Consider the following 25,204-nt stretch of genomic DNA (forward strand, 5'->3'; position numbering starts at 1 on the left):
AGTACAACAACCCTGTGATTCTTAGGGAAGAGTCACTCTGTTTCCCTGAGAGAACACACACCGGCAGAAGTTTCTCAACTTTTGCTTCAATACTGGGCTTCTCGGGAAGGCCACACTTCACAAATATCACCAACACTGGGTTTCCTAAAAGAGGGTACTGAGAATTCTCGGGGAGGTCACACTATAAAGTCAACAGTTGTACCCCAGATAATCTTCCCCGGGAAAGCACGCACATTTAAAGCAGGGTACAGAGGATTCTCGAGGAGGTCACACTATAAAACCAACAGTTGTACCCCAGATAATCTTCCCCGGGAAAGCACACACATTTAAAGCTTTTGAGAACTCCCACACAGTCTCTGTGAAAATTTCGCTTCGTCCTTCTCCGGCCACTTCCCTCGCGGGCGAGTGAAAACGCGAATCTGGACCCCACTCTCGTTTCGTACCCAAAGTACGTCTCAGGCACACACACACATTTCGGGGTTCTCAGAAATGCAATAATTTTGCTGTGATACTTTTCACTGCACGGGAATCCTGCCGACTACGCCATTTAAATGTCAAGGTCCGGAGACATTAGATGTCTCGGTCCGGAGACACAGTTCTTTTAAATATTCCCGTGTTGTGAAATTAAAGGCACAAACGAGGCCAAAGTATCAACAGCTAGACTATTTATTACATGAATAAGAAAGGGAGAGGGAGAAAATAAAGAGGGAGAGATGAGAGATAGAAGAGAGAGAGAAGAGGAAAGGAATTATATTACCACACCCCGCATCCCCCCCAAGACAGTTAAAGTCTGTGGAGGAAAGGTGCTGCAGGAGATGTTGGGTCTGTAGAGAAAGGGTGCTGAGGATTTGGCTGGAGCTGTGGTCCTCCGGGCAGCTTCTTTTCTCCGGAGCAGCATTGTCCCGGCTTTCTCTTCTCAGCGGCCTGGCCCGTCTCCTGTGTTTTCCTTCATCACCGTTTTTCTCCCCGTTTTTCTCCTCTGTTTCTCTCTCCTGTTTCTCTCTACAAACCAGTAGTTGCTCCAGTCTTTTATACAGTTTTTAGTCCTTAGGTATGTATTAAAATATTGTCCCTCAGGAATTCCAGTGGCAAGAAATAATCCTTAGGTTCTGTGTATTGCTGTGTGTTTGGACAAGATCCTGGCTGGAGGGGGGAAGAATCTCCATCTACCCCATCTCCATCCAGACAAGGCTCAGGAAACAGGTGGAGATTATCTTGCCCTAAAGGTGTGATGGCTGGGTCCTTGGGTCCATTGTTGTAGTCCCGTGTTATCACGATGCAATCACAAGCTGATTTGCATCCAGGATTGGTGGACAGGATTCTTTCCACCTTCTTTCCAGTGGCTCTGCTATCACTTTGTTGACTCACATAGAGACATTAGACTCTCACACCTGGTCTGGACACGTTCAGGTGGAGGAGAGAGGCCCATTCTGTGGCCCACAGACTGAAAGCTGGGCCCAACTTCGGTCCCTCCTCCCTTACCCAAACATGGTGCTCAAGAAGCAGGATGAGGAGAACATGATCCTCAGGTCCCAGCAAAAGAGGAAGATCAACAGGTAAAGATCCATCACTGGAAGCCAGGCTCTGCCCTGTGCCCTTTTGTGTAGAGACCATCACCCAGGATAGGCCAACAAGCTCTGTCCCGACCCACCCCTGGGCAGAGGCAGGGGTTATCCAAACCTAAAGCAATTTGTCTGGCCATGGCCAACCTGTGCCAGCTGCATCAGGGTCAGTCAGGCCTTGGCACAGAGCAGTCACCAGTAGGTAAGCAGCCCCATGTCCCAAAGCCTTCATGTGAGCTGTGTATGCCCAAAGGTGTCTCTTTGGGGTTGCCCAGCTGTGCTGTCCCTCCCCAGGCTCCACAGCTTGCTCAATAACCTGAGAACAAAACTGGCCAACCAAGAGAAGCAGTTTGAGGAAGAGAAGCAGAGCCTGGCAGCCTACTGCAAGTCCATCGAGGGACACTGCAAGGAGGTGCAGAGGAGGATGAGGTGAGCCGTGCTCGGGCACCTAACCATGATGAGGCCTTGGAGCACCTAAGTGAGGTGCAGGAGGAGCTGGCCTGTTGTTTTGAGGCACAGAGCCTGGTTCCATGGGCCATCTCCCTTCTGCACAGGCACTTTGCTGCCATTGATGCTGAGAAGTTCCTGGAGGTCTGCCTCATGAACGAGAAGGAAGCCAAAGGGCTGATGCAGAAAGCCTTGGATGCAGATCGCATCATCCACAGCCAGCTGCTGGGGCTGCCCTGGGAAGAGCCTCATCACTGGTTCCACAACAGTGTTGGCCCTCTGGAGTGTTCCAAGAAGAGGATGGCAACCGAGCTGGCTGAGGAGGTCCTGACAGGTGGGATGCTTAGAGACCTTCACCTTCCTCCCTGACAGCCCCTTTAGTCACTCCTGTCCTTGCCATTGCAAGGTGAAGTCTCTTGGTAGATGCCCCACCCCTGGAAACATTCCAGGTGAGGTTGGATGGGGCTCTGAGCAACCTGCTCTAGTTGAAGATGTCCCTGCTGACTGCAGGATAGTTGGGCTGGATGACCTAGAAAGATCCTTTCCCATCCAAACCATTCTCTGACTCTATGATCTCACAAGCCCAGGCAGAAGCTGTCCCCAGCTCTGAGCTGCCTCATGCTGCATCAGCTTGGGGATATTTGCCTTCTGCTGTGCCCAGTGCTCCCAGTTACAGACAAGTTACCCCCTGTTAAAGGGTAGGAGAGCTCTGCAGAGGGACCTTGACAGGCTGGACAGATGGGCAGAGTCCAAGGGCATGAGACTGAACACATCCAAGTGCCAGGTTCTACACATTGGCCACAACAACCCCATGCAGAGCTACAGGCTGGGGTCAGAGTGGCTGGAGAGCAGCCAGGTAGAGAGGGACCTGGGGGTACTGGTCGATGGTAGGCTGAACGTGAGCCGGCACTGTGCCCAGGTGGCCAAGAAGGCCAAGGGCATCCTGGCCTGCATCAGGAACAGTGTGGCCAGCAGGAGCAGGGAGGTCATTCTGCCCCTGGACTCAGCACTGGTTAGGCCACACCTTGAGTCCTGTGTCCAGTTCTGGGCCCCTCAGTTTAGGAAAGATGTTGAGCTGCTGGAAGGTGTCCAGAGAAGGGCAACAAAGCTGGGGAGGGGTTTGGAGCACAGCCCTATGAGGAGAGGCTGAGGGAGCTGGGGTTGCTTAGCCTGGAGAAGAGGAGGCTCAGGGGAGACCTTCTTGCTGTCTACAACTCCCTGAAGGGAGGTTGTAGCCAGGTGGGGGTTGGTCTCTTCTCCCAGGTGACCAGCACCAGAACAAGAGGACACAGTCTCAAGCTGTGCCAGAGGAGGTTCAGGCTGGATGGTAGGAAGAAGTTCTTCCCAGAAAGAGAGATTGGCCATTGGAATGTGCTGCCCAGGGAGGTGTTTAGGAAGAGAATGGATGGGGTGCTTGGTGCCATGGGTTAGTTGATCAGATGGTGTTGGGTGATAGGCTGGACTCGATGATCTCAAAGGTCTTTTCCAACCTGGTTAATTCAATTCAATTCTATTCTATTCTATTCTATTCTATTCTATTCTATTCTATTCTATTCTAACCAAAAGCCAGCCAGTGTCCTAGAATCATTGTGGTCCTTTCCAGGTCATGGGCAACAGCTGTGATTTCCATGATGACTCCTGCAGTAATGTGACAGAGGAGCACAGACCAAGCATCATTTTCCCCCCTCTTTGTTTAAAACCATCTCCCCTGGTCCTGTCACATCAGACCCTGCTGAGAAGATTAGAAGCATAGAATTGTTCTGGTTTAAAGTGACCTTTAAGATCGTCATCTCCAACCATTAGCACTGCCAGATCACCAATAACCCATGCCGAATAGAATAGAATAGAATAGAATAGACCAGGTTGGAAAAGACCTTTGAGATCCTCGAGTCCAACTTATCACCCAGCATCATCTAATCAACTAAACCATGGCACCAAGCACCCCATCCAGTCTCTTCCTAAACACCTCCAGTGATGGTGACTCCACCACCTCCCTGTGATCCTCCCCATCTTGCTTGTAGGTCCCTTTGAAATACTGAAAGGCAGCAATAAGGTCTCCCTGGAGCCTCCTTTTCAGGCGGAACAACAACTTCAAATCTCAGCCTGTCCTCACAGCAGAAGGGTTCCAGCTCTTGCATCATGATTGTGGCCTCCTCCTGTCCCAACAGGTCCATATCTTTCCTGTGCTGAAGACCCCAGAGCTAGACCCAGCACTGCAGGTGGGGTCTTACCAGTGCAGAGGGGCAGAATCTCCTCGCTTGACCTGCTGGCCACACTGCTTTGGATGCAGCCCAGGACGCGGTTGGCGTCTGGTCTGCGAGCACACATTGCCGGCTCACATCCAGCTTTTCACCCACCAGCGCCCCCAGGTCTTTCTCCGCAGGGCTCTCGATATTCAGGGAATTTTTGGGAACTCGGGAAAAGAGCAACCTCCAGCTCCTGCAATCACAAAGGGAGGCGAACAAGCGGGTAGACGGCAGAGCCTCCGGAGAGGGGGCGAGGGGTAGTGAGGCTGTGCCTGGCGAGGTCCCGCCCCAGAGGCTTCAGGCCGGCCCCCGCCCGCTCCGTCCCGCCCCTTCGGTGCCTCCACCTCCGCCGGCACGGGCTGAGCCCCACACTACCGGCAGGCGGGCAGCCGGACCCCCTCCCGCCGCCTTGCCCGGCGCAGAGGCCGCTCCAGGCGCTGCTACTCGCCCTCGGAGTGGTAAGACACACATCCACACGCACATCCAGCGCTGGGCACCCCATGTGCACGGGCACCCCATGTGCACGGGCACCGAGGAGTCGGCGTCCGGACACCGCAGCAGCTCCGGGACTGCGAGCCCTGGTCAGGGCACCGGAACAGCACCGGGACTGGGGCAGCGGGCACTGGCACTGCCATGGCTGAGAGGGTCCGGGTCCGGGCACCTAGGATGAGCGTCCCGATCCGGGTATCGGAGCAGCACTGAGAATGGGGCACCGGGCAGCAGAGGAGCACCGGGGGTAGGGGAGTGGGTCCGGGGACCGGGTGGCACAGCCGCCCCGAAGGGGTCTGGTGCTTCGAGACCGGACACCGGAAAGTCCGAGGGGGTTGTGGCACTGGAGAAGAGTCTCGGGAGTGGGGGTCACGTACCGGGGACCACCCCGAAGCTGAGGGTTCGAACACAGGGACAAGACCTTCGAAGGGTCCGGCCACCCCCGGCTCACTTCCCCACGTTGCCGGCTCATCCCGGCACGCTCGCCGGTGCCTGCCCGCCCTTGGTGGCTGCCAGTGGCCCGGGCCGGTGTCACTCAGGCTGGTGCCTGCCCGGGGAGGGAGCTGCGGGGTGTCACAGGCAGGAAAACGATTGCATCAGGAACGGGGCTGTTTTTCCAACTGGGGCTCTCGGGAAATCCTGCTCCGGCTTCCCTCCATCCATCGCTTCTCTCTCCAGTGCCATGGAGAGGGAAGCCAGCGTCTCGATCAGCAGCTTAGTGCCCGCCTCTGCCACCACGTCCCCCACGGCCACTTTCAAGGAAGAGCTGCTGTGCCCCATCTGCTACGACCCTTTTCGGGAAGCCGTGACGCTGGGCTGCGGCCACAACTTCTGCAAGGGCTGCGTGACCCGTTCCTGGGAGCACGGCGCTCACGTCTGCCCCGTGTGCAAGGAGCGCTCTTCGCTGGACGACCTCCGCATCAACCACACGCTCAACAACCTGGTGGAGAAGATCCTCAAGGAGGAACGACAGCGGCGAGGCCAGGCAGCCGCCCTCTGTCCCCTGCACCACCAAGAGGCCAAACTCTTCTGCCTGGAGGACAAGGAGCTGGCATGCTTTGCCCCAGCGGTTTGCTCTGTGGGGAAGGGGAGTGGGCGGATTCTTTGAGGGGTTTTGAAGGGTGGGCTGGTCCCCACGTTTCTTTGGCTTGTTGATCCTCGGGCAGGCCGGGCTGGACCCAGACATGCTGGTTATTGCAGCAGCTGATTGTTGCAGCGGTGCCTCGAGGCTGGGAGTGGTTGCACAATTTGCCCAGCCGAGGAAGGGATGTAGGATGGGGACACAACCCCGGGCCCTGCGGGGCAGGATGGGCCACGGCTGTGTGGGGAGGAGTAGGAGAGGATGGGGCTCTGGCCAGCAGCTGGGCAGCGTGCCAGGCCCCGCTGCGTTTCCCATCCAGGAAAGCAGCTGCTGCCTCCCTGAGTCACCCGTGGGGGATGAGCCAGATTTCAAATGTTGCAGGGAGGACGTGGTGCTGCTGTTGGACAAGGCCTGGCCATCTGCCCGTGGTGCTGAGCCTCCCTGGGAGCTGCTGTCAGCACCAAGACAGGCAGGGATTTGAGTGTGCACCAGCAGAAGGGTTTAAAAATGTAAGGGAGGATTCACCACGGAGCAAAGCTCCCCAGGCTCGCGTTGCCCAGCCCCGCACCACACTGACCCCATCCAGCGCTGGCAGATCTCAGGCTGCAGGAGGGGAAAGCTTGACTCGAGCGAGGATCCTGCTTAACCTTACCCTGCTGGGTTTGGTGCTCTTTTTCCACTTGGGCATAGGCTTGTGAGGTTCCTGAAGGCATTTCCTCTCCACAGGCCAAGCTGAAGAACATGGAGACCTCCCTGCGGGATAAAGTGAAGGATTTTGGGACCGCCCATCGTGCCTACGAGGCCATCTTGAAACACAACCAGGTGTGTGGCCCCTCCCCAGTAGGGCCTGATCCTGGCACACGTGTACACACGTGCACACACACCCCTGAGGTGCAGCTGGCTCTGGGGTGGAACTGTCCTGGGCTGCTCTGTCCTTGAGCGAGGGGAGCGCTGCTGGGGGGGAGGAAGGATTCCAATGAGGAATTGAGCACCAGAGGGATGAGGCTGGCTGGGACATTGATTTGTGGAGTGGAGGATCCCAGTGGGAGCCTAGCGAGTCCCTGAGCACTGGAGCTGGTTGGAAGGCTCAGGAGGAAAGTTCAGGAGGAGGCTGGGGGAGCCCAGGGGAGCTGTGGATTCTGATGGGAGGTGGTGACATCCCTCCACGGGGCAGGCGGAGGTGACGCAGCTGAGGGAGCAGATCAAGCAGGAGTTTGAGAAGCTGCACAGCTTCCTGTGCAGTGAGGAGCAGGCACTGCTGGACGAGCTGCAGGAGGAGGTGCAGCACAAGCAGGACTTCATCGAGGGCAAGATGAAGCAGCTGTTGGAGAACTGCCACACCCTGCTCAACGAAGCCAAGCAGCTCCAGAACGACCTCAAGGAGGACGACTACACCTTCCTCATGGTAAAGTCCATGCCCTACGGGGTGCCACCTCTGCCCTGGCACCCTCCTGCCACTCGTGCAGAGTGGTGGGCGAACCTTTGGGTGTTTATAAGCCCCTGGGACTCTTTACAAGTGGGGGTCTGATGCTCGATGTCTTCTTCTCTTGCAGGCTCGCAAGAACCGCAAGTGCAGGTAAGTCCTGGTCCCCACTGCATCCCATGCCGAGTGGCACAGGGTGCTGGAGGTGGCTGAGCCCCCACTATCCCTCCCTGAATGGGGTCTCCTGCCTGGATGCAGAGTGAGGTCACTGCCCCAAGCGACTTCCTGTACCAGCACATCCCTTCTGGGTCTGGGTGCTCCAGCAGAAGGTGGTACTGGAGGGCCCCAAGGCCAAGGCAGCACCCCTTGGTGCTTCTGGGCAGGGTGAAGGAGCACACATGCAGACACAAAGCAGCACCGCAGGTCTTGGGGGCAGCATTAAAACCTTGATGTTGGTGCTGAGATCGTCCCACCATCAGTGTCTACCCTCCTGGGTTGTGGAGAAAAGCCCAAAAGGAGATGGACTGTGTTAGTGGGGAAGGCTTTGCCAAAACATGGGGTGCCAGGGGATCCAACCCACTGCCTTCCTCCATCCTTGACCCATCTCTGTCCTCTGTCCCTACCCAAGGATTGCCTGTACAGCTGAGGAACGAGAGGGCATGCCTGTAGGGATGTTTTTTGACGTTGCCAAGTACCTGGGCTCAGTGCAGTACAACGTGTGGAAAAAGATGCTCAACATCATCACTGTAGGTGAGGTGCTGAGTCCCCCTCCAAAGGATGGTTGTCCCAGCACGAGCTCAAACAGCTTTTGCATGGGGCAGCCTCAAGGGTGGTGGGTTCTGGAGAGAAAAGGAGCATGGAGCAGCCATGCCTGTGGCTGATGGGCCCGAGGAGGGGAGGTAGAGAATGTAAAGGCTGCTTTGGGGCATTTGCACCCCAGAAGGGAAACCCTTGAGGGTGTGTTTCTCCATGGTGAGCTGGGGGATGGATGGATGGATGAGTGGGTGGGTGGATGGATGGGTGCAAGGACAGGTGGATGGATGGATGGATGGATGGAAGGATGGGTGCAAGGACAGATGGATGGATGGATGGATGGAAGGATGGATGGAAGGATGGATGGATGGATGGATGGATGGATGGATGGATGGATGGATGGATGCAAGGACAGGGGGATGGATGGATGGATGGATGGATGGATGGATGGATGGATGGATGGAAGGATAGGTGCAAAGACAGGTGGATGGATGGATGGATGGATGGTAGGAAGGATAGGTGCAAGGACAGGTGGATGGATGGATGGATGGATGGAAGGATGGATGGATGGATGGATGGATGGATGGATGGATGCAAGGACAGGTGGATGGATGGATGGATGGATGGATGGAAGGATAGGTGCAAAGACAGGTGGATGGATGGATGGATGGATGAATGGATGGATGCAAGGACAGGTGGATGGATGGATGGATGGATGGATGGATGGAATAATGGGTGCAAGGACAGGTGGATGGATGGATGGATGGATGGATGGATGGATGGATGCAAGGACAAGTGGATGGAGAGATGGATGCAAGGATGGGTGGATGGAAGGATGGATGGATACCTGCAGGGCTACTGTCCCCCCATCAGCTCATCCCTGCAGCAGTCCAGACTCCTAACACACATGTCCCCACCACAGTCCCCTTCACCTTCAACCCCAACTCCGCGGCGGGCTGGCTTGAGGTGTCAGAGGACCTCACCAGCATCACCAACAGAGGCTACAAGATGTTGGTGGAGAACCCTGAGCGCTTCACCTCGGCCCCCTGCATCCTGGGCTCTCGGGGCTTCTTAGACGGCTTCCACACCTGGGAGGTGGACCTGGGCGGCGTCACGAACTGGCATGTGGGGGTGGCTCGGCCGCCCAGCGGCACCCAGTGGCCCTTCCACCACGACGCTCACTCTGGCTTCTGGTACATCTATCACCTGCCCGGCATCGACATCGAGATGGACGGAGCCTCCAACGCCACGCGCCTGGAGACCGCCCTGGGCAGCGTCAAGCGCATCCGGGTGGAGCTGGACTGTGACGAAGGGGAGCTGTCCTTCTATGACGCCGACCGCCGGGCCCACATCTACACCTTCCACAAGAAGTTCAGCACCGCCGTCTACCCTTACTTCTACGTGGGGCCCACGGCCGTGGGCGCCGTGCATGAGCCCCTCCGCATCTGCCCCCTCCGGGTCCATGTCCAGGAGGATGTCTCTGTTTAACGCCGGTACCACCACCTTCACCTGCATTTGGGGTTCCCCAAGTGTTTTTTTTTCCCCCTTCAGCTTTCCTTAGGGAAAAGAAAGGAAGGAAGAAAAGAATGAAGAAAAGAAGGAAGAAAAGCAAAGCAAGAAAAGCAATGAAAAGCAATGAAAAGCAAAGCAAAGCAACCAAAAGAAAAGAAAAGAAAAGATAAAAGAAAGGAAAAAGAAAAGAGAGGAAAAGAAAAGAAAGGTAAAGAAAAGAGAGGAAAAGAAAAGAAAGGAAAAGAAAAGAGAGGAAAAGAAAAGATAAAAGAAAGGAAAAGAAAAGAGAGGAAAAGAAAAGAAAGGTAAAGAAAAGAGAGGAAAAGGAAAGAAGGAAGAAAAGATAAGAAGCAATAAAAGTGTCTATTTAGTGTGTTTTTTAAAAAAAAGTTATTAATAAAGGTTATCCTGATATGATTCTGTGCTTCTGTGCCCCCCCCAACCCTCCCCTGCCCCGCCCCCAGCTCCTTTCCCATTGGAACTGGATGATCCTTGAGGTCCCTTCCAACCCCAACAATTCTATGATTCCATGAACAAGCCCTTTCCTCCTCCCCCTTCTCCCCACGACTTTATCCCTTTGAAAGGCTTTTCCACAAATGCCCAGCTGCAGGAGTCTGGTGATGATGTGCAAGTTGGTGTTTGGAAGTAGAAGTGTCTCAGAAGTGGGATGAGAGGAGGCTCAAAACCACCCTCTGCAACCCCATGCTGGGTCTGCCTTGATCTGGGCTACCGCAATCCCATGCAGAGCTACAGGCTGGGGTCGGAGTGGCTGGAGAGCTCCCAAACAGAGAGGGACCTCGGGGTGCTGATCGACAGCCAGCTGAATATGAGCCAGCAGTGTGCCCAGGTGGCCAGGAGGGCCAATGGCATCCTGGCCTGCATTAGGAATAGTGTGGCCAGCAGGAGAAGGGAGGTCATTGTGCCCCTGTACTCTGCTTTGGTTAGGCCGCACCTTGAGTACTGTGTCCAGGTCTGGGCCCCTCAGTTTAAGAAGGACATCGAAACACTCAAATGTGTCCAGTGAAGGGCAACAAGGCTGGGGAGGGGCCTTGAACACAAGCCCTATGAGGGGAGGCTGAGGGAGCTGGGATTGTTTAGCCTGGAGAAGAGGAGACTCAGGGGTGATCTCATTGCCCTCTACAACTACCTGAAAGGTGGTTGTAGCCAGGAAGGGTTGGCCTCTTCTCCCAGGCAACCAGCACCAGAACAAGGGGACACAGTCTCAAGCTGCGCCAGGGGAGGTTTAGACTCGAGGCGAGGAGGAAGTTCTTCACCGAGCGAGTCATTCGGCATTGGAACGGGTTGCCCAGGGAGGTGGTTGAGTCATCGACCCTGGAGGCGTTCAAGGGGACATTGGACGTGGCACTTGGTGCCATAGTCTAGTCATGGGGTCTGTGTTGATAGGTTGGACTCGATGATCCTCGAGGTCCTTTCCAACCTAAGTTATACTGTGATACTGTGTGATACTGTAACAAGAGCAGGCAGGCAGAAAACAAAAGGGAGATGCTGAGGCGTGCGGTGTGGGGTGTCCAACTTCATTACGTCAGCTGATGTTATCCATGCCCAGATGAGCATCCCTGGATATGGGGAGAGGAGGAAAATCGGTGTGAGCATCCAATTGCCATCCCTGTGCTGTCCCCTGGTGCTGTCACCACCACTCCCCCTCAAAAGAGGGAACCTAAAACTGGGGGTTTGTGCAATAAATGGTACCTGCATCTTTGCTGAGATTAATTCCATTGCCCTGTGGTGAAGGCACATTATGCCCCGATACTGAATCTTGTCCCAGCATGTGGGCAAGTTCCCCCTCCTCCTGGAGGAAGACAAAAGCCAAGGCATTAGCCAGGCTTGCACGCACCCAGCGCATGCAGCGCTCGTGCTGACACCACGTATGGGCATAATTCTAGCTTCACACTTTCTATAGGCTGAAGCCAGTTGCTTATGAGAGTGCCCATTGGTCAAGCCCAGCCTCGAGGAATCTATAAGTATTACCCCAGTTGGTAAACACGTTGCCCCCTCATTTACTTTGTCTCTATGCTTGCTCGAGAGAGTAACTCTCGAGCTGCAGCCTTTGCCATTGAGCTTATTGTTGTTAGCTTCTGTTATACATGCACGCATACTGGAAGCCTCTGCATCGTTGAAGAAGCCCAGAGGGAGGACCTTCGCTGAGCCTGAGGAGTTCAGCGTTGCTGCAGCCGGCCGTGCCGATCGGGAGAGCCCATCGTGCCACCGGAGGACTGGACCAAACCCCCGAGGGTAAGATCTGCCCAGTTGCCGGGGAGAAGGGACTTGATCCATACCGAGTCCACGTATGCTTAGCCCCGCCGTAGCGGGAGAGGAGCCGCCGAGTGCCGCTCTGAGGAGCCGCCGAGTGCCGCTCTGAGCCCTGTGAATCCCAGGGAAAACCAAAGCATTGTTCGTGCTTATACTGCACCGGACCCGGGACCACTACGAGAGTCCTGTTGTTCCTTTAAGCTTGGTAAAGAGAATCCGCCGCCTAACGCAGCCGCATTCTCTCCCCGAGGCTGTTTGCATCAGCCCCGAGAACCGCCGTGGTTGGGCCGACCCCCGTAGCTTCGCCTGCTTCCGTCATTCGAGCCCGCCTACCGGCCACCGTTGTCCCACCCTGCCGTGCGAGCCGACTTCTGAGGGCCGATCCCACGGACCGACCCTGTCCAGGACCGATCCCTGTTATCTGAAGGGAATTGAATATCGTCCACGTGCTTTCCACCCACTAGCACTCAGTTCAAAGTATCCGCGTCTAGCAGAGTAAGCGCTGACGCACAGAAAGATTATAATATTGCTGTGTATAGCCAGAAGCCGCCCGCGTCCCGCCGAGTCTCCATCTAGTGGCCAAGCGGCGGAACTGCACCCTTCGTTATATAAATACAGAAAGGGTTTATAGATAGTTCAATTACGTTATAATCATAACACTAAGCCAGTTGTGGAATCTATTTCACGAACGTGCACTAGAACATGTATATAAGTTGGTGATTCATCGGTTATTAATAGTTTGATAATTAATAAATTTATATTTTCATAATTCATATTTCATATTAATAAATTTAATAACCTCTTCACCACATGCCCCAGACACAAAGAAGTGCCTTGACGTGGAAACCAAGGCAGTGAAGCTGCTCCTCCCACCAGCATGGACCTCTCCTCCGGAGGACATTCATCACCCAGCCTGCAGCAGTGGGTGATGTCTCCCTGGGGCTGAGCATTTATTCACAGCTGGAATCGTTTAGGCTGCAAAAGACCTTTAAGATCATCAAGTCCAGTCATTAACCCAGCACTGCCAGGTCACTACTAAACCAGCACCACAGCTACACAGCTTTTAAACCCCTCCAGGGATGGGGACTCCATCACTGCCCTGGGCAGCCTGTCCCAGGGCTTGGCAACCCTTCTGAGGAAGAAATTGTTCCTCATGTCACAGTATCACAGTATCACAGTATCACTTAGGTTGGAAAGGACCTCGAGGATCATCGAGTCCAACCAGACACCACAGACCCCATGACTAGACCATGGCACCAAGTGCCACGTCCAATCTCCCCTTGAACGCCTCCAGGGTCGATGACTCAACCACCTCCCTGGGCAACCCATTCCAATGCCGAATGACTCGCTCGGTGAAGAACTTCCTCCTCACCTCGAGTCTGAACCTCCCCTGGCGCAGCTTGAGACTGTGTCCCCTTGTTCTGGTGCTGGTTGCCTGGGAGAAGAGGCCAACTCCCTCCTGGCTACAACCACCCTTCAGGTAGTTGTAGAGGGCAATAAGGTCACCCCTGAGCCTCCTCTTCTCCAGGCTAAACAATCCCAGCTCCCTCAGCCTCTCCTCATAGGGCTTGTGTTCAAGGCCTCTCACCAGCCTTGTTGCCCTTCTCTGGACACGCTCAAGTGTCTCAATGTCCTTCTTAAACTGAGGAGCCCAGAACTGGACACAGTACTCAAGGTGCGGCCTAACCAGAGCAGAGTACAGGGGCACTATGACCTCCCTGCTCCTGCTGGCCACACTATTCCTAATGCAGGCCAGAATGCTATTGGCCCTCCTGGCCACCTGAGCACACTGCTGGCTCATATTCAGGTGGCTGTCGATCAGCACACCCAGGTCCCTCTCTGTTTGGGAGCTCTCCAGCCACTCCGACCCCAGCCTATAGCTCTGCATGGGATTGCCGTAGCCAAAGTGCAGCACTCGGCACTTGGACTTGTTGAAAGCCATCCCATTGGACTCTGCCCATCTTTCCAGTCGGTCGAGGTCCCTCTGCAGAGCCTTTCTACCCTCTAATTGACTAACATCTGCCCCTAACTTTGTGTCATCTGCAATGTGATGATGTCCAACCTAAACCTTCCCTGGCAGAACTTAAGGCAGTTTCCTTGTGCCCTGTCACTTGTTCCTTGGGAAGAGACTGAGCCCCACCTCACTCCAACGTGCTTTCAGGGAGCTGTAGAGAGTGAATTCTCCCTTGAGCCTCCTTTCCTCTGAACGACCCCAGTTCTCTCAGCCTCTCCTCGCAAGACACGTGCTCCAAACCCTTCACCAGCTTTCTTGCTCTTTGTTGGACATGCTCCAGCCCCTCAAAGTCCTTCTTGTTGTGAGGAGCCCAAAACTGAACCCAGGATTCACTGAAGGATGAAGTTGAGGGGAGCTCTGATAAGGGACAGGTGGGGTTTGTGTGGGAGCCTCCTTAGTAGCCAACACAGCCTTCCCTGACCCTGAGAACCAACCTGGGATATGGTGGGTACTGCTGGCAGGACCTTCTCCAAGCTAGAGAGAAGACTGAGAGGGCATCTAATCAATGTCTATAAATATCTGAGGGTTGGGTGTCAGGAAAGAAGGGACAGGGACAGCCTCTGCTCACTTGTGCCCTGTGACAGGACAAGGATGGAAACTACAGCACAGGAGGTTCCACCTCACCATGAGGAGGAACTTCTTTACTGTGAGGGTGACAGAGCACAGGAACAGGCTGCCCAGAGAGGTTGTGGAGTCTCCTTCTCTAGAGACTTTCCAGCCCTGTCTGGATGCATTCATGTGTGACATGTGCTGGATTCTATGGTCCTGCTCTGGCAGGGGGGGTCGGACTTGAAGATCTCCAGAGATCCCTTCCAACCCCTAACATCCTGTGATCCTTACAGCTATTGGAAGGATATAATATTAGTTCAGTATTAGCATCAGTATTATTTATATTATTAGTATACCATCATCAGTATATCATCATCACTGCCACACCTTGAGTCCTGTGTCCAGTTCTGGGCCCCGCAGTTTAGGAAAGATGTTGAGCTGCTGGAAGGTGTCCAGAGAAGGGCAACAAAGCTGGGGAGGGGTTTGGAGCACAGCCCTCTGAGGAGAGGCTGAGGGAGCTGGAGTTGCTTAGCCTGGAGAAGAGGAGGCTCAGGGGAGACCTTCTTGCTGTCTACAACTGCCTGAAGGGAGGTTGTAGCCAGGTGGGGGTTGGTCTCTTCTCCCGGGTGACCAGCACCAGAACAAGAGGACACAGTCTCAAGCTGCGCCAGGGGAGTTTCAGGCTGGATGGTGTTGCAAGAAGGGGCCGCTATACGATCAATGTGATCAGCGGAATCCAACTTTATTGAGCATCAGACACATCTTATATACAGTTTGCTATAATTATGCCCACTTGGCAACATACTATTGGTTTCTCTCTAAAAGGTTACATCATTGTTTTCACAACTCTGTGGAATTCTTCTGTCCGGCCTAATTGCTCTCTTTCCCAGATCTCGCCTCCTCCTTATCTTGCTTGCCTCCCTTCTCAGGGGCAGCTGGACTTCAGCATACCAAGCAATCAGCACTTTCTCACAGCTCCTACTCCACCACTATATTATCAACAGAGAATTCTTCAAGGCCTGAATTGCACAGGTGTTCCTGGGACCCAAGTCCCCTCTTGCTCAAAACAAACCCCAACAGGATGGTAGGAAGAAGTTCTTCCCAGAAAGAGAGATTGGCCATTGGAATGTGCTGCCCAGGGAGGTGGTGGAGTCACCATCACTGGAGGTGTTTAGGAAGAGATTGGCTGGGGTGCTTGGTGCCATGGTTTAGTTGATTAGATGGTGTTGGGTGATAGGTTGGACTCCTTGATCTCAAAGGTCTCTTCCAACCTGGTTAATTCTATCCTATCCTATCCTATCCTATCCTATCCTATCCTATCCTATCCTATCCTAATATATTGTTTGTATTATTATAATGTTTGCATTGTTACATTTTTTGTGTTATTAGATCTTTTTGTATCATTATTTCACTATTAATTTCCTTCTAACATTGTTCCTGGCTGCTCATGCCGGGGTTGGGAGTGATGGATGGGGAAGGGAGTGATAGATGGGGAAGGGGGTGTGGATGCAACTGAGCTGAATGCAATTAAGTCCCCCACCCCAACTGAGCCCACCCCCACCTCAGCACCCCCATATCCCCCCCCCATGTAAAGGGACGGACGATCTTTCCGAGCCTCAGGCGGCTTTCCCATTGGTTCGCAGACCGGCGATGATGTCATTTCTGCCCAATCCGAGGGAGGACAGCACCTTTCCCCCACCCCCTTCTCACCCAACCCCTCTCCTCGGGTACCGGTCGGCGCTGGGGTTGTAGCATTCCGGAGGGATGCGGGGGGGGGGAGCAATTCGGGACACCCTCCCCCCCTCCCCCCATCCCACCCAACAATGGAGGTTTCCTAGGATGCGCCTAGCTCTTGGAGGCAGAGTCGTGGTGATGGATCCTGCACCTGGGTCCTCAGCGCTGGGGCAGGTGGGATGGGGTCTAAACCTGTGCCCTGGATGGCTGGGATTTACTGGCTGCTCCTTCCCGAGGCCAGAAATCTCCTGGGATGTGGAGGAGCCAAACCTGAGGGGCTTCTTGCTGGAGCATCTGTGAATATTGAACCTCTTGGAGGAGAGGGTGGAGGTGTCCGAGGAGAGGAAGCGAGGGAGGGGGAACGCAGAACTGACATCCACCCCTGCAACCCTCTGTAGCAAGGCTGGAGGATGGGAAAGGGCTCTGGGGGAAACTCATGGGTATGCTCACCCCAGCTCTATGGGTTCCTCTGGTTGGCTGCTCTCAGCTGAGGCATCCTGGGACAAATGAACCTTCCCACATGGTCTCCATTGTGGTCCAGCCCAGAAGAAGCTGCAAACCCCTTGCTCAGAACTTCTGTGGCACCCTCTCACTGCTGGATTCTTTCCCCCTGGCTCCACATGCAACCTTCTCTCCAGCCACCTATGCTAGAGATAATCCCTTTTCTTCTACCAAGTAACAAGTGATAAGGGCAGGGCCTCAGATTGTGCTGGGGGGGAGTTTGGGATGGACATGAGGAACAATTTCATCTCCAAAAGGGTTGTCAAGGCCTGGACCAGGCTGCCCAGGGCAGTGATGGAGTCCCCATTCCTGGAGAGGTTTGAAAGCTGTGTAGCTGTGGTGCTGAGGGACATGGTTTAGTGGTGGCCTGCCAGTGCTGGGTTAATGGTTGGACTTCACAACCATAAAGGTCTCTCCAATCAAAAGGATTCTGTGGTGTTAGAGTCTATGATTTTGCCTTGGAGCCAGAAGACTTTGTGGGGTGGAAGGTGACGACCCTTAGGGATGGTGACCACCAAGTTTTTCCAGAGCTGTAGCCTCATAGGTGGGCTTCAGGAGCTGAATCCTTTGAACAGGTTGTTCAAAGTCCCATCCAACTTGGCCTTGAATACTTCCAGGGATGGGGCATCCAAAACATCTCTGCAAACAAGATCCATCCCCTTGAATGCAGCTCCTGTGGAGCTGGGGGACAAGAAGGCGCTTGTGGATGTGACCCCCCCCAGCATCTCCCTGGTCCCAACCACCACAGGCAGCCATGAGCTGAACTGTGACCACCAACACAGGGTGGCAGGGAGGGGTTTGTGCCCTGAGCCTGGATTATGAGGACCTCAAAGCAGCATTTGAGCAGAGTATCCAAACCTCCCAACCCTGTGGGGTGTCACCCATCCCAGTGCCAGCTGCAGCCTGGCCCTTGCCACCTCCCACAGCCACGTGGGGCCTCACAATGGCTGTTTGTGCCCCGTGTGGCTGTTACATCTTGACTCTTTCCTCCCTTCTGCCTCGGGGCCATGCTCCATTCCTTCTGCAGCTCCTCACACCTCCCACTGGCACCCCACCCATAGCAGCCTCACCTGTGTGTGCACCTAGACCCTGCCAAGCCGGGGTGGGGGTGCTCCAGCAAGGAGCTTGCTCATCACCTAATCTTTAGCAGATCCTTCTGGAGGGAAGGGATGCACTTACAGGATGGCCGAGGGATCAGGCCCAGCCAGCATGGATTTAGGAAGGGCAGGTCCTGCCTGACCAACCTGATCTCCTTCTATGATCAGGTGACCCGCCTGGTGGATGTGGGGAGGCCTGTGGATGTAGTCTACCTGGACCTCAGCAAGGCCTTGGACACCGTCCCCCATAGCAAACTACTGGCCAAGCTGTCAGCCCATGGCTTGGACGGGAGCACACTGCATTGGGTTAGGAACTGGCTGGAGGACTGAGCCCAGAGAGTGGTGGTGAATGGTGCCACATCCAGCTGGCAGCCAGTCACTAGTGGTGTGCCCCAAGGATCAGTGCTGGGCCCCGTGCTCTTTAACATCTTTATTGATGATCTGGATGAGGGCATTGAGTCCATCAGCAGTAAGTTTGCAGATGACACCAAGCTGGGGGCAGGAGTTGGTCTGCTGGAGGGTAGAGAGGCTCTGCAGAGGGACCTCGACAGGCTGGACAGATGGGCAGAGTCCAAGGGCACGAGATTGAACACATCCAAGTGCCGGGTTCTGCACATCGGCCACAACAACCCCATGCAGAGCTACAGGCTGGGGTCAGAGTGGCTGGAGAGCAGCCAGGCAGAGAGGGACCTGGGGGTACTGGTCGATGGTAGGCTGAACATGAGCCGGCAGTGTGCCCAGGTGGCCAAGAAGGCCAAGGGCATCCTGGCCTGCATCAGGAACAGTGTGGCCAGCAGGAGCAGGGAGGTCATTCTGCCCCTGTACACTGCACTGGTTAGGCCGCACCTCGAGTACTGTGTCCAGTTCTGGGCCCCTCAGTTTAGGAAAGATGTTGAGCTGCTGGAACAAGTCCAGAGAAGAGCAACAAAGTTGGTGAGGGGTTTGGAACACAAGCCCTATGAGGAGAGGCTGAGGGAGCTGGGGTTGCTTAGCCTGGAGAAGAGGAGACTCAGGGGTGACCTTATTGCTGTCTACAACTCCCTGAAGGGAGGTTGTAGCCAGGCGGAGGCTGGTCTCTTCTCCCGGGCAGCCAGTACCAGAACAAGAGGACACAGTCTCAGGCTGCACCAGGGGAGGTTTAGGTTGGAGGTTAGGAAGAAGTTCTTCCCAGAGAGAGTGATTGCCCATTGGAATGGGCTGCCCGGGGAGGTGGTGGAGTCGCCGTCATTGGGGGTGTTCAGGAGGAGACTTGATGGGGTGCTTGGTGCCATGGTTTAGTCACTTGGTGACTCTCCAGCATTATCCAGCTCTCGCAGAGACCCCAACCTTGGTTTCCACCATGTGTTCAGCCCCTTCATTCCTTCACTCCACCCCAGCACCGCCCAAAATCCTCACTCTCAGCTCAAATCCATCCCTTCACCCTTACTCACTTTCACCTCCACCCCTCCTCCCCCAAAATTTGCTTTGATCATTTCCCCCACACCTTTTTTTTTAAATGTTGGTTTTAATTCCCCCCTCCTTTGTTGTTTTTTTTTTTCCCCTAGGCCCCCAAACCTCTTCTTCAGCCCAACCCAGCCCTTCTTCCCCACCCATTCTGTCCCTCCACCTCCTTCCTCCCTTTTATCATTTTTCCTTCTTTTACATGATTTTTTTTTCTTTTCAGCCTCACCCTTTCTTTTTCCCCCACCCCATAACCCACCCAACCCCCCTTTCCCAGCCCAAATCCATTCTCTTCCCCCCCCATCTTCCCCCCTCCCCTTTCCTTTTTACCGTTTTCTCCCTTTTTTAATGCGAATTTTTGTGGCTTTTTCTTTTTTTTCCCATTCCTGTTTTTTTTTATTTCTCCCAGGCCCAGCCCAAGACTAGCTGCTGGGTGTGATGTCACCGGGCTGGTACCCGGTTCGTACAGCCCCTGGCCCAATAGGAGGTGGTGGCAGGGATGAGCTGCCGCAATTAAGAGACGGGACACAGCCTGATGCAGGCCAGGTGTCCACTTTATTATGCAGAATTCTTCTTTATAAAACTAATACAACGCAGAAGCAGTTTACAACAGGAACAGAGACTCTGTTACATCAATCTTCTGTATGTCTGAAGTCTGACCCTCTCAGGTCATAACAACCACACGTAATCAAATATCTGCCCTCCTCCAACAGCACTGCTGCACTGAGTTCCCATAGTTCACAAACCATCAAGGCCAACACTGTCTCCTTCTTACCAGTCCAGCAGTGCTTGCAGCTCGGCTCTCCAAGATTTAACCCTTCATTTCCCCCTTCTGTTATATAACAAGAATCCCCTTAACAAAGCAATTAATCAAACTCTATAAGCATTACAATAAACAAGGTAAAAAAAGTAGCAAAAAGAATAAAGCAGTAAAAGCATACATAATTGTTCTAAGAAAACTACAAAGCCAGAGAAAAGGTCCCCAATTACCAAGCAATTTAAAAGATGAAGAAACTAGCCACTTATCCAAAGACAGTCCTACTAAACAAGTGCAAAAAGGGGTTCTTGGAAGATTGATCAGAAATCTGCAGCTCGCTGACTCTCAGTATCAATTATTCCTCTTCAACTTCCTCCTTTGGAGATGATAAAGGCTCTCGAAAGGGTCAAATGTTCTTAGCTGGAATCCACCGAGGGCCTCTTTCTGTGGAAACACAAGCATACCCTCTACCCTGTGGCGGGTTTGGAAGGGGTAAGGCCAAGAAGCCTCCTCCCTTCCCCCTTGTAAAGTAAAAGGGGAAAAAAAAATTGAAGGGAAAGGAAAAAAAAACCTCACAAGCTGAATTAGCAAAGCAGTGGAGCTATATTTACAAAGCAACGTAGGGAATGCAGGGGATTATTTACAAATTTACAATATCTACAATATATACAAAGATATACAACAGAGTAACACAGAAATGAGAGTGACCCCCTCGGCAGAGAGGGGTCCCCCACCTCCGCTCTCCCCTCTCTTCCCCCCCTTTCCCCAGAATGGGATAGAAAGAGAAAGAAAAGAGAGGAAAAAAAAATGTTAGAAGCAGTTTGTGTTAATTGGAAAGGAGTTAATACAGGCCTTATCAGGTTTTTTTCTCAAGGCCGGAGCCTTGGCAGAAAGCCCAGCACAGAGACAGAGAGCGGCCGCACCGTGGAAAGGCGGAAGCAAGACTGACAGAAAAGTCGTGCAAATGTCCACTTCACTCCCAGTTCAGAAGGTGCTTCCTCCCACTTTACCAATGAAATAGTTTAGACTATTCCTTCCGTTTACCAACTTCCGTCCACCATATTCCCTTTCTTAAGGGGGCAATGTCAACCGGCCACAGTCCACCCCTTCTAAACAATTTCATTGCCTGTTCATACTGTCCATCCAATCCAAAACAATATTTACAGTTCGTGAGTAAAGTTCATAGTCCATTCCGGCTATGCTCAGATGTAGATGATTCAAAAGTCCAAGAAAATCAGAAAATGAGAAAAATGGAAAACAGTTCATTTCCTCGCCGACGAAGCGAAGAAAAGGGAAACAGGGATTCTCAGGGTCTCTTAGTTGACTCAGAGCTCTCAGGGATCTCAGGGTTCGTGCACCGTAGATTCCTCGTTGGTTCTTCCTTTGGACGCGATGTAGCTGTACAACAGTTCAAAGTTAACCTCTTTCAGCTAAAGTTAAATTTCTTTGTGGAATACACTGAATTTCACCATTCTCTTGCATTACCCAATAAGTGTGACCCGGACCTTCAGCTGAGACCACCCCTCGGATAGGCTTAGCCTCTCCTGAGGGTGAAAATACCCAAACAGTTTTACCTAACAGATCCTTTTCTCTAACAACAGGAACTCTATCACCTTCTACTTTCCGAAGCAAATCTGAATGTGCAGGTCCAGCTCGGTTCACTGAACCTCTACTATTTACCAGCCAGGTTGCTTGTGCTAAATGTTTTTCCCAGTTTTTCAAAGATCCACCTCCCATGGCTTTGAGAGTGGTCTTCAACAAACCGTTGTAGCGTTCAATCTATCCTGAAGCTGGTGCATAATAGGGAATGTGGAATATCCACTCAATACCGTGCTCTTTTGCCCAGTTCTTTACAAGGTTGTTCTTAAAATGAGTTCCGTTGTCTGACTCAATCCTCTCTGGAGTTCCGTGTCTCCACAGGACTTGTCTCTTCAGACCAAGAATGGTGTTGCGTGCAGTTGCATGTGGAACTGGATAAGTTTCCAACCACCCAGTGTTTGCCTCTACCATAGTAAGCACGTATTGCTTACCAGAACGAGAACGTGGTAGAGTGATGTAGTCAATCTGCCAAGCTTCACCATACTTGTACTTGGACCATCTGTCACCATACCACAAGGGCTTAAGTCGTTTTGCCTGCTTAATAGCAGCACAAATGTCACAGTCATGGATGACTTGCGTGATAGCATCCATGGATATGTCTATGGATCTGTCACGAGCCCATTGGTATGTTGCATCTCTGCCTTGATGTCCTGACGAATCATGAGCCCACCGAGCTAAGAATATCTCACCTCGGTGTTTCCAGTGGAGATCAAGATTAGAGTCCATGTCTACTTGAGAAACTCTTGCAGCTAGATCTGCCTGATGGTTGTGTTGCTGTTCCTCAGTAGCTTTGCTCTTAGGAATGTGAGCATCGATGTGTCTCACTTTCACTGGAATTCTCTCGATTCGATCAGCAATGTCCTGCCATAGCTTGGCTGCCCAAATGGGTTTTCCTTTCCTCTGCCAACCACTCTTCTTCCAGTTCTTTAGCCAACCCCATAGAGCATTGGCTACCATCCATGAGTCGGTGTAGAGATAAAGCTTTGGCCATCTCTCACGTTCAGCTACGTCGAGAGCTAGCTGGACAGCTTTTACCTCTGCGAACTGATTGGATTCTCCTTCTCCGTCTTTCGCCTCTGCAACTCGGCGTGTTGGACTCCACACTGCAGACTTCCACCTTCGCTTGTTTCCAACAAGACGACAGGAGCCGTCTGTGAACAAAGCATATTTCTTTTCATCATCAGAGAGGTCATTGTAAGGAGGAGCTTCCTCAGCACGAGTTACTTTCTCCTCTGGAGGTTTAGCACAGTTGATACCTTCAGGCCAACTTGAGATCACCTCCACTAGACCAGGTCTTTCAAGATTTCCCATTCGAGCTCTCTGTGTTATCAGAGCCATCCACTTAGACCAGGTTGAGTCTGTGGCATGATGTGGTGTGGAACCTTTGCCTTTGAACATCCAATTCAAAACTGGTAATCTGGGAGCTAGAAGAAGTTGTGATTCAGTTCCAATCACTTCAGAAGATGCTTTTACTCCTTCATAGGCAGCTAGAATTTCTTTCTCTGTTGGAGTATAGTTAGCCTCTGAACCTCTGTAACCTCGACTCCAGAAACCAAGAGGTCGCCCACGTGTCTCACCTGGAGCTTTTTGCCACAAGCACCAGGTTGGACCATTGTCACTTGCAGCCGTGTACAAAATGTTCTTAATTTCTGGACCATCTCGGACAGGTCCCAGACCCATTGCTTGAATCACCTCTTGTTTTATCTGGTCAAAGGCTGCTTGTTGTTCAGGTCCCCAGTGGAAATGGTTTCTCTTTCGAGTCACATCATACAGAGGTTTCACAATCTGACTGTATCCAGGAATGTGCAGTCTCCAAAATCCCACTATCCCTAAGAAACGTAGGGTCTCTTGCTTGTTGGTGGGACTTGCCATGGTAGAGACTCTATTTACCACATCCACTGGAATGTGTCGGCGTCCATCCTGCCACCGCACTCCCAGAAACTGAATCTCTGTGGTAGGTCCTTTCACCTTGTCTCGCTTGATGGCAAAACCTGCATTTAGAAGAATGTCAATGATTTTGTTACCTTTCTCGAAGACTTCCTCAGCAGTTTTACCCCAGACGATGATATCATCGATGAACTGGATGTGTTCTGGAGCACCGCCTTTCTCCAGAGCATCGTGGATCACTGCATGACAGATGCTTGAGATGTGGATCCAGCCCATTGGCAGCCTGTTGAAAGTGTACTGGATTCCTCTCCAGGTGAAAGCAAACTGAGGCCTGCATTCCTCTGCTATGGGAATAGAGAAAAATGCATTAGCAATGTCTATGGTAGCATACCATTTGGCCTCTTTGGATTCCAGCTCATACTGTAGCTCCATCATGTCTGGTACTGCTGCACTCATAGGTGGTGTTGCTTCATTTAGGGCTCGGTAGTCTACCGTCAGACGCCAGTCTCCATTCTGCTTTCGCACAGGCCACACTGGACTGTTGAAAGGTGAATGAGTTTTGCTGACGACTTTCTGACTCTCCAACTGACGAATCAGATTCTGAATGGGCAACAAAGAGTCACGGTCTGTATTGTCTGTGATGCACAGTCTGAGAAGCAACCGGCAATTTAATGTCCTGTATCTTATGTTGTCCCACAACTGCAGATTCATCAGAAAGTTCAGGTCTGGCAGACAGCTTCAATTTTTGTCCATCAATTTCTATTGAAGCTACTCCAAAAGCCCATTTGTAACCTCTAGGGTCTCTGAAACGCCCTTCTCTCAGAAAATCAATTCCCAAAATACAAGGTGCCTCAGGTCCGGTCACAACTGTATGCTTCCTCCATTGTTTACCAGTTAAACTTATATTAACCTCTACCTTACTTAACTCTTGAGATCCACCAGTGACTCCCAGAATAGTTATAGACTCTGATCCCTGATACTTTGATGGTATTATGGTGCACTGAGCTCCTGTGTCAACCAAGGCCCTGTACTTCCGAAATTGTGAAGTGCCAGGCCACTGGATGTACACATCCCAATAGATTCTGTTATCTCTGTTATCCCTCTCCTCCCCCTGGCGGGAGGCAGGGCACCCCTAGTTATGTGGAACATGTGCACATGTGCATTGCACATATTGTGCAGGGTTATAACTTTGCATGTTATAACTGGAGCCACTGTTGGAGCCATAAGAGTCGTTCTGGGGAACTGTGGAAGTAACAGCTACCCTTCTGGTATTGCTACCTCGGGTTCTGCCACTTTGCAATTCCCTCAGTCTCCTGAAAAGATTAGAAGTTGGTTGGCCATCCCAGCGGTTCATGTTCTCACCAAACTGATCACGCAGAGTTATCCAAATAGTTCTACGTGATTGCCTTGGTGGTCTGTTTTGGAATGACCTGTTTTGGAATGTCCTGTTCTGGAATGACCTCCTTGGAGGACGTGTATTCCTCACAAATGAGACTTGTACCCACCTGGAGGAAGAATTGAAATTATCCCTTTGTGCCAATTGGTATATGGAATCTTTCAGATCCTTCATGCAATTCTCAATCTTTCCAGACAGAGTTTCAATGGCTGAAACCAAAGAACCACGTGTCATGCTATCCTCCAATTGTCTCATTTGATCACTGAATTGGCCAACCGTGGGAGAAGCTCCACCATAACTTCTTGACACAATTCTGCTTGCCAGAATGTTTGCATAATTAGAAGGAGCAAGTTTGATGATCTTTTTAGCAAGACCAATACCCACAGGAATGTCATCAGGATTCAGAGTTTCATGTTCACCATAGAGTAGCTCTCTAACAGCAAATT

At 52.5% G+C, this 25,204-nt stretch overlaps 1 protein-coding gene across 3 annotated transcripts; it reads left to right on the plus strand.

The window, feature by feature from the left end:
• Positions 1–4,592: 4,592 nt before the first annotated feature.
• Positions 4,593–9,927, plus strand: LOC137449658 (E3 ubiquitin-protein ligase TRIM35-like). 3 transcript variants are annotated; one of them, XM_068155378.1, is made up of 7 exons: positions 4,593–4,713; positions 5,423–5,822; positions 6,552–6,647; positions 7,000–7,230; positions 7,379–7,401; positions 7,877–7,998; positions 8,924–9,927. In XM_068155378.1, exons 2-7 carry the CDS (start codon positions 5,427–5,429, stop codon positions 9,487–9,489), a joined length of 1,434 nt encoding a protein of 477 aa, XP_068011479.1. In that variant the 5' UTR covers positions 4,593–4,713; positions 5,423–5,426; the 3' UTR covers positions 9,490–9,927. The 3 variants fall into 3 exon arrangements, with proteins under 3 accessions (XP_068011479.1, XP_068011481.1, XP_068011480.1); XM_068155380.1 differs by having other exon boundaries at positions 4,594–4,713; positions 5,423–5,813; XM_068155379.1 differs by lacking the exon at positions 4,593–4,713 and adding an exon at positions 4,757–4,939.
• Positions 9,928–25,204: the final 15,277 nt, after the last annotated feature.

Source organism: Melanerpes formicivorus, unplaced genomic scaffold (genome assembly GCF_026170545.1).
Source record: "Melanerpes formicivorus ecotype bairdi unplaced genomic scaffold, bMelFor1.0.p_v2 SCAF_31, whole genome shotgun sequence".
Taxonomy (NCBI): Eukaryota; Metazoa; Chordata; class Aves; order Piciformes; family Picidae; genus Melanerpes; species Melanerpes formicivorus.

Excerpts from the sequence above, each read along its gene's own strand:
- LOC137449658 (XM_068155378.1), top strand. The coding sequence starts at position 5,427 with ATGGAGAGGGAAGCCAGCGTCTCGATCAGCAGCTTAGTGCCCGCCTCT. Across the intron at positions 7,231-7,378 it reads ACGACTACACCTTCCTCATG|GCTCGCAAGAACCGCAAGTG; the intron begins GTAAAGTCCATG and ends CTTCTCTTGCAG. Across the intron at positions 7,999-8,923 it reads GCTCAACATCATCACTGTAG|TCCCCTTCACCTTCAACCCC; the intron begins GTGAGGTGCTGA and ends TCCCCACCACAG.